Here is a 9348-nt window from a genome sequence, read left to right as displayed (position 1 = left end):
CTGAGTCAAGCCCATGAACCCATTCCTCAGCTGGCACTACTGAGGACAAGGAGCAATCGAACCTGCGGGCAAGAGATCTACCTCTTCGGCGGCTTTTTTCCAGTTCATGCGCAAGACGACAACCAAAAAAGACGCCGCTTGCAGAGAGATGCAAACGATCAAACCGGTCCACAGGCCTGCAGGGAGAGCGAGAGGTTGACTCTAGAGCTGTGTTTCTCAACCTCTGAAGCTTTAAAACGGGTGGACTTCAACTCCCAGAATTCCCCAGCCAGCATGGCTGGCTAAGGAATTCTGGGAGTTGAAGTCCACCCATTGTAAAGTTGCCAAAGCAGAGAAATGTTGCTCTACAGCAGGGGTAGTCAACCTTGGCTCTTTTATGACTCGTGGACTTCAACTCCCAGAATTCCTGAGCCAGCTATGCTGGCTCAGGAATTCTGGGAGTTGAAGTCCACGAGTCATAAAAGAGCCAAGGTTGACTACCCCTGCTCTACAGTTTAAGGCTGTGTAGAATAGCCTCCTCCCATTTGCCCCCATAACAGCCCTACGAGGTAGGTTGGACCATAGTCGCTCTAGGAACTACTAAGCTGGGGAGGGCACGCTGACTGGGGAATTCTTGGAGTGAAACTCCACTCCTTTTAAAGCATGCTGGTTGGGGAATTCTGGGAGTTGAAGTCCGCACATCTCTAAATCAGGCTGGCTGGGGAATTCTGGAGTGGAAGTTCACCCATCTTAAAGCATGGCTGCCTGGGGACTTCTGGGAGTTAAAATCAGCCCCTCTTAAAGCATGCTGGGTAGGGAATTCTGGGACTTGAAGTCCGCCCATCTTAAAAACTGCTGAGGTTGAGAAACATTGTTTTAGGTAGTGAGTTTGGCCATGGAACTCATTGCCACTAGATGGGGAGGGACCAATTGTGACCTTCCTAAAGGGATCTTTCAGATTCTATTCTATTCCATTCTATTCTATTCTATTCTATTCTATTCTATATTCTGTTCTGTTCTGTTCTGTTCTGTTCTGTTCTATTCTATTCTATTTTATTCTATTCTATTCCATATTCTGTTCTGTTCCATTCCGTTCCGTTTCATTTCTATTTCTGTTTCTGTTTCTGTTTCTATTTCTTTCTATTTCTATTTCTATTTCTATCTCAATCACTGCATGAGGCACATCTGGCTGGCCTTCCTGACAGTCCCACAAACCAAGCCGAACATCTGGAGCGCAGCTTGCAAAGGGAAATGGCACCTGCTGGCCGGCTCACCCATTACGCCAAGCTTGTACACGAACATCAGCGTAATCCCGATGGGCAATCCGATGACGTAATAGCCCACCGCGTTGGCGATGGCGCCAATTTTCTGCTTGCCGGCGCCCCTCAGCACCCCTCCGCAAGTGGCCTGGTGAACAGAGGCAGAGCAGAGACATTAGGGAAGTTCCCCAAGAGAGTCTCCTGAAAGGGTCTTTTGAATCCTGAGACGAGGATGGATTAAAAACCCCACTTGGCTGGCCTACCTCACAAGGTTATTGTCCTGAGAACAGGCACATTCTGTCGAGCTGCTTGAAGGTGGCCCAAGGAATGTGGTTAGCCAAAGGACACAATTCCATGGTGAAAAAAGCAAGGTTCTACATTTAGGCAAGAAAAACCAAATCTACAGGTATAGTATAGGGCAGTGATGGCGAACCTTTTAGAGACCGAGTGCCCAAACTGCAACCCAAAACCCATTTATGCATCGTTGAGTGCTGGGTGGGTGTGGCCAATTGGGTTGGGCATGGCCAATTGGGTGGGTGTGGCTGCGGTGGTAACGGCAGACTGGGTGGGACTAAAAAGTTCAATCAATCAATTCCAACTTTGCAAGATCTTTTTTTTTTCCGCGAGAAGTTGAAATTGACNCTTTTTTTTTTTTTTTGCACATGGCGGCGGAGGCCTAAAGCGAAAAGTTTTTATAAAACCCAGCTGAAGGCCTAGGACTGGGGCGACGGTGTGCGGGCCCACAGAGAGGGCTCTGAGTGCCGCCTCTAGCACCCGTGCCATAGGTTCGCCACCACTGGTATAGGGGGTACCTTCCTCAATAGTAGTAACTGTGAGAGGGACCTCGGAGTCGTAGTGGACAATCACCTAAATAGGAGCCAGCCGTGTGCTGCAGCTGCCAAAAAGGCCAACACAGTGCTAGGCTGCATTAACACAGGGAGAAAATCAAGATCACGTGAAGTATTAATACCACTTTACAAGGCCTTATTAAGGCCACACTTGGAATACTGCATCCAGTTTTGGTCACCAGGATGTAAAAAAGATGCTGAGACTCTAGAAAGAGTACAGAGAAGAGCAACAAAGATGATCAGGGGACTGGAGGCTAAAGCATATAAGGAACAGCTGCTGGAATTGGGTATGTCTAGTTTAATGAAGAGAAGGACGAGGGGGGACATGATAGCAGTGTTCCAATATCTCATGGGCTGCCACAAAGAAGAGGGAGTCAAGCTATTCTCCAAAGCGCCTGAAGGCAGGACAAGAAGCAACGGGTGGAAGCTAATCAAGGAGAGAAGCAACCTAGAACTAAGGAGAAACTTCCTGACAGTGAGAACAATTAACCAGTGGAACAACCTGCCTCCAGAAGTTGTGAATGCTACAAAACTGGAAGTTTTTAAGAAGAGACTGGACAGCCACTTGTCCAAAATGGTATAGGGTTTCCTGCCTGAGCAGGGGGTTGGACTAGATGACCTCCAAGGTCCCTTCCAACTTAATAAATTTAAACCATCCACCTGTAGGAGAGGCTCTTCTGGTGTGTCTCTGGATGATGCCCTGTTCTGGCTTCCCAGCTAGTATAGCTTGTCCTTGACTTACAACAGTTCATTTAGTGACCGAAGTTACAACAGTACTGAAAAAAATGACTTCTGACCAATTTTCACACTTACGACCGTTGCAGCATCCCCGTGGTCACGTGATCAAAATTCAGATCCTTGGCAACTGACTCATATTTATGACGGTTGCAGAATCCCGGGGTCCTGGGATCCCCTTTTACGACCTTCTGACAAGCAAAGTCAATGAGGGAAGCCAGATTCACTTAACGACCGTGTGACTAACTGAACAACTGCAGCGATTCACTTAACAACCGTGGCAAGGAAGGTCGTAAAACGGGGCAGAGCCCAGTGAACAACTGTCTCGCTTAGCAACAGGAAGTCTGGGCTCAGTTGTGGTCGTAAGTCGAGGACTACCTGTACCCCAAAGGTCAATGGGGGAAGCCGGATTCATTTAACAACCAGGTTACTAACTTAACAGCTGCGGTGATCCACTTAGCAACTCTGGCAATAAAAGTCGTAAAATGGGAAAAAGCTCATTTAACAACTGTCTCGTTTAGCAACAGAAATTTTGGGCTCAGTTGCGGACTACCTACATGGGTTCAGAGCCATCCACCTGCAGGAGAGATTCTCCTAGTGTGTCTCTGGATGATGCCCTGTTCTGGCTTCCTGATTTGTGTCTCTGGATGATGCCCTGTTCTGGCTTCCTGATTTGTGTCTCTGGATGATGCCCTGTTCTGGCTTCCCAATTAACATTCACTGATCCTGCCTTAGGGGTAACTAGATATTGGAAGGTTGCTATCATGTCCCCCCTCGTCCTTCTTTTCATTAAACTACAGTAGTGGCCCAAATTGTGGAAACCTTTTGGGAAAAGTGTAAAGTAGAAATGCCACCTTTGGTTAAGTTTCCACCCATTTTCCTTCCAATTTCTTTATAACTGTAGCCTTGTTCGCTTAATAATACTATTTTACATCGCTTTCTGGGCAACCAGTCAACTCTTTGCGCCATGACTTTAATTTTATTACGTTTTACAAGCTCACTAAATGAAAGAACACAAAAAAACCCCAACCAACTTGATAGCCATCACATAACACACTGACAAATGTCCTCCTCTCAGCTTCAATACAGGACATCAATCACTGGATCCTACCGTGATCTGATTGGCTCATGGCCAAAACAAGAGGACACCTGATTGGCTCTCTAAGCCAGTGGTTCTCAACCTTTTTAATGCCGCGACCCCAACCGGTCGTAAGTCGAGGACTAAACCGGTCGTAAGTCGAGGACTAAACCGGTCGTAAGTCGAGGACTACCCAACCTGTCGTAAGTCGAGGCCTTTCCGTGCCCGGGAGCGCCGCGCATGCGTGGTTCCGCCCCCTGCGCCGGCCGAGGCGTAGCTGGCAAGCGGCAGAGACGGAGCAGGCCGACCACCAGCTGGCCCAGCCCAAGGGAGGTAAGGCACCCGCCGGAAAAGGGGAAAAAAATGGCGGACAAAAAAATGGCAGACAAAAAAAAATGGCGGACAGCCTTGCTTGGCGACCCCCATGAAATGGTCGATCGACCCCAAATGGGGTCCCGACCCACAGGTTGAGAACCACTGCTCTAAGCACTCCTTCTCATTGGCTACAATCAGAGGAAGGAAAGCTACCTGAGATCAACCTAAGAAAGTTGTGCTTCCTTTTTCTGGTTATTTGGCTCTAATTTTTCATAGAATACAGTACAGATAATTGAACAAACTTTGCTGAATTGCGTTCTTGATTAAATGATCTTTCCATTGATATATAATTTTATGGTACTACTCCAAAAAAAGGGGGGTGTTATTAGCCATCAAACCTCAAAAATACACTTTTCCCAAAAGGTTTCCACAATTTTGGCCATTACTGTAGACATACCCAATTCCAGCAACCGTTCTTTATATGGAGGCTTAAACATATAAGGAACGGTTGCTGGAATTGGGTATGTCTAGTTAAATGAAGAGAAGGACGAGGGGGGACATGAGAGCAGTGTTCCAGTATCTCAGGGGTTGCCCTAAAGAAGAGGGAGTCAAGCTATTCTCCAAAGCACTTGAAGGCAGGACAAGAAGCAACGGATGGAAACTAACCAAGGAGAGAAGCAACCTGGAATTAAGGAGAAACTTCCTGACAGTCTTGACAATTAACCAGTGGAACTCCTTGCCTCCAGAAGTTGTAAGTACTCCATCACTGGAGGCTTTTAAGAAGAGACTGGACAGCCATTTGTCTGAAATGGTATAGGGTTTCCTGCCTAAGCAGGGGGCTGGACTAGAAGACCTCCAAGGTCCCTTCCAACTCGGTTCTTCTAATTCTAATCAGATTGCATGTCTGAATCTGCAGAGAACCCCATCGAAAGAGGAACCCTGAGGCTCACAGCTCATAAGATTGTTTTCTTCCACCCTGATCATCTGCGCATACTTTCATGTTTTGCCAGTGCTAGGATTCCCCTAAGCGCCAAAATAAAAATAAAATCAAGAATAGATAGATTAATATTTTATTTTAAATAGGGGAGATTAGTGGAAGAAGAAATAAATAAGATTATGATAAAATTAAGAAAGTAGAACATACGTGGAAGGGATATCTGAATTGAAAATGTTTTTATTTAAACTTAATTTGATTATGGTATTGTAAATTAATGAAGCTTAAAAACAGGTTCAGGTTGAATAAATTTAAGCTAGAATTGGATATTTTAAATATACCGTGCTATTTGAGGGGAAAAGAGGGAATACTTGATGTATTGATTGTACTATGTATATATGTTTTGTTTTAGGATGTTTGATTACCCCGGCACCACGGTGTGTCCTGAATATGTTGCTTTAAGAAATTAAAAAAAACAATAAAATTTGTTTTTTTTAAAAAAAAAAAAAAGAATAAAAAAAATATTTATCCAGGAACTACGATTTCCACAGGAACGGGGTCTATTTGTAGCCATGAGGACTAGAAACGTGTTCGAATAAACAAAGTCCTTTTACAAAGTCTGTTTGGCTCCCCCCTGGGAGCATCACACCCCACCCAGGGGCTTTGCAACTGCCAAAAACTCACCGCGGTGGCATCGAACAGGTGAAAAGGGGAAAAGATCAGCATCACTTTGGACACCAAAGACACGATCTCTCTATTGAGGGAAGAAAAAAATATATATTATTAGGAGATCTGAGTTCTAAAGTCTGCCCGGGAGAAAGCTCATTGGACGATGTACAGGTAGTCTTAGATTTACAACCCTTCATTTAGCAGCCGTTCAAAGTTACGACAGCGCTAAAAAAAACCCCAAACCAACAATGTATGACCAGTCCTCGCACTTATGACCGTCGCATCATCCGCCTGGTCCTGTGATCAAAATTGGGATGTTTGGCAAGTGGCCAGTATTTATAATATTGCGGTCGCCATTTTGCGACCTTCCAACAAACAAACCGAAAAGGGGAAGGCGGATTCACTTAACAACCATATGATTCGCTTAATGGCCTAAAAAAAACGAGGTGGCCAAAATTGGTCCGTAAGGCAAAATTCTGGAGTTAAGACCCTGAAGTGAATCAAGTAGCATCCATTCAACGCTGTGTTGGTTTTCTTTTAATTAAATGTATCATTAGAAGCAAATGGGTGGATTTGTTCTGACGGGCTGGATTGTGTCTGTGGAGGAGACACCGCTGTGACTCAGAAAGAGTGGCAACTAGCATCCTCTGTGTGTGTGTGTGTGTGTGTGTGTGTGTGTGTGTGTGTGTACACGGCCATCACAAGTTGGAAGATGCTTCGTAAGTAGCTTTTGGAGCCTCCGTCATAACTCAAGAATGGTCGTTAAGTCGGGGACTACCTGTACAGGCAGAGGGGCAACGGGCAGACTCCCATTCATTCGTCCCCCTCCTGGGGTATCTTGAGAAGAGAGATAATGAGAAGAGGGCCTTACAGGTCGTTGGTGAAGATGTAGGCCACCACGTCCTTCACAGCTGCCAGCAGCCCAGCGAAAACCACCGCAAGGACCCCTGGGAAGGGAGAGAGAAGGTGGGTCCCATGCCGGGGAGGGGGGGGGCAAATGTTTCATCTCCGTTCGGGGGGGGGACATCTTCAGTGTGGTTGTATACTGTTTATCCATTTATCTCTATCTATCTATCTACCTATCCATCCGTCCATCCCTATCCATCCATCGGTAGGTAGGTAGGTAGGTAGATGGATGGATGGATAAATGATATAGATGAATGGATAGATAGATTGATAGATAGACAGACAGACAGACAGACAGACAGACAGACAGATAGATGATGGATAGATAGATGAATGGATGGATAGATGATAAATAGATGAGTAGATAGATAGATAGATAGATAGATAGATAGATAGATAGATAGATAGATAGATGATAGATAGATAGATAGATAGATAGATAGATAGATAGATAGATAGATAGATAGATAGATAGAAGGATGGATGGATGGATGGATGGATGGATAAATGATATAGATAAATGGATAGATAAGATAAAAAGATAGAAAGAAAAAAAGAAAGAAAGAAAGAAAGAAAGATGGATGGATGGATAAATGATATAGGTGAATGGATAGATATAGAAAGATAGATGATAGAGATAGATAGACGATATAGATAGATAGATAGATGATAGATAGATAGATAGATAGATAGATAGATAGATAGATAGATAGATAGATAGATAGATAGATGGATAGATGAATGAATGAATGGATGGATGGATGGATGGATGGATGGATGGATGGATGGATAAATGATATAGATGAATTTATAGATAGATAGATAGATAGATAGATAGATAGATAGATAGATAGATAGATAGATAGATAGATAGATATGGATGGGTATATGTTAAATAGATGAATGGATTGATAGATAGATGATAGATGATGATAGATGTACATGATAGACAGACAGACAAATATCTGTCTATCTAATCTATCTATATTGAACTACCCCTCCCTCCCTCCATCCTCCTATCCCTTTATCCATCCATCCATCTCTATCAGAGGGATCCAGATGGATTCTGAGGCTCTTCTAAACTAGCGGGCTCTTTGAGGTCTTCTAGTCTAACCCCTTTGCTTAGGGCAAGCGCCCACCAAAGCTGTGCCCCTTAACCTTAGCCACTTTAAGATAGGTTAATTTCAACTCCCAGCATTCCCCAGCGGGCATGAATTGGAACTTCTCCACCCTCCTCCAGAGCTTAAAGGGTCATATATACTCACCGGTGCAAAGGAGGGCCATAATGCATGACCTCTTGGCCTGGTCCACATCTCCGGCACCTAAGGCGTTACCCACGCGGACGCTGGAAGCCACACTCATCCCCTGTGGCAGCTGAGAAGAAGCTTCTGTGAGTGGTTTTTCACTAGTTTGGAGAATATTTTTTTTTGTGCAGAGTCAATCAGGGTTAACCTCTAACCCAGTGGTTCTCAACCTTTTTAATGCCGCAACCCCAACCGGTTGTAAGTCGAGGACTAAACCGGTCGTAAGTCGAGGACTAAACCGGTCATAAGTCGAGGACTACCCAACCGGTCGTAAGTCGAGGACTTTCCCTGCCCGGGAGCGCTGCGCATGCGTGGTTCCGCCCCCTGCGCCGGCCGAGGCGTAGCTGGCAAGCGGCAGAGACAGAGCAGGCCGACCACCAGCTGGCCCAGCCCAAGGGAGGTAAGGCACCCGCCGGAAAAGGGGAAAAAATGGTGGACAAAAAAAATGGAGGTAAGGCACCCGCCGGAAAAGGGGAAAAAATGGTGGACAAAAAAAATGGCGGACAAAAAAAATGGCGGACAGCCTTGCTTGGCGACCCCCGTGAAATGGTCGATCGACCCCAAATGGGGTCCCGACCCACAGGTTGAGAACCACTGGTCTAACCCAACAAAAGGCATACAAGCAGTCCTTGACTTACAACCGTTCATTTAGTGAGCGTTCAAAGTTACAACGGTGCTGAAAAAAGTGACTTATGCTCGTTTTTCACACTTACGGGCATTGCAGCATCCCCATGATCACGTGACTTATACTCGGGACGCTTGGCAACCGGTTCATATTTATAACGGTTGCTGTGTCTCAGGGAGGGTCATGTGATCCTCTTTTGCGACCTTCTGAGAAGCCAAGTCAATGGGGAAGCCAGATTCACTTAACAACTGTGGCAAGAAAGGTCACAAAATGGGGCAAAACTCACTTAAAAACTGTCTCGCTTAGCAATAGAAGTTTTGGACTCCGTTGTGGTTCTAAGGCAGTGGTTCTCAACCTTTTTAATGCCGCGACCCCAACCGGTTGTAAGTCGAGGACTAAACTGGTCGTAAGTCGAGGACTAAACCGGTCGTAAGTCGAGGACTACCCAACCGGTCGTAAGTCGAAGACTTTCCCTGCCCGGGAGCGCCGCGCATGCATGGTTCCGCCCCCTGCGCCGGCCGAGGCGTAGCTGGCAAGCGGCAGAGACGGAGCAGGCCGACCACCAGCTGGCCCAGCCCAAGGGAGGTAAGGCACCCGCCGGAAAAGGGGAAAAAAATGGCGGACAAAAAAAATGGCGGACAGCCTTGCTTGGCGACCCCCGTGAAATGGTCGATCGACCCCAAATGGGGTCCCGAC

At 45.9% G+C, this 9348-nt stretch overlaps 1 protein-coding gene across 1 annotated transcript in view; it reads right to left on the bottom strand.

The window, feature by feature from the left end:
- Positions 1-62: 62 nt before the first annotated feature.
- The window catches only part of LOC107299573 (multidrug and toxin extrusion protein 2-like), a gene marked incomplete at both ends in the record, with an annotated part of 23489 nt that continues 14203 nt past the window's right edge, over positions 63-9348 (bottom strand). The window contains 5 exons of the mRNA XM_015828941.1: positions 63-176; positions 1254-1386; positions 5833-5902; positions 6689-6764; positions 7989-8097. Of these exons, the coding sequence (XP_015684427.1) occupies positions 63-176; positions 1254-1386; positions 5833-5902; positions 6689-6764; positions 7989-8097 (502 nt within the window). The remainder of the gene's footprint in view (positions 177-1253; positions 1387-5832; positions 5903-6688; positions 6765-7988; positions 8098-9348) is intronic.

The sequence above is a fragment of the Protobothrops mucrosquamatus genome, unplaced genomic scaffold (assembly GCF_001527695.2).
Source record: "Protobothrops mucrosquamatus isolate PMUCROS unplaced genomic scaffold, P.Mucros_1.0 scaffold5126, whole genome shotgun sequence".
Taxonomy (NCBI): Eukaryota; Metazoa; Chordata; class Lepidosauria; order Squamata; family Viperidae; genus Protobothrops; species Protobothrops mucrosquamatus.
The sequence above is the reverse complement of the archived record's forward strand: the minus strand, read 5'-3'. Positions and strand labels throughout refer to the sequence as shown.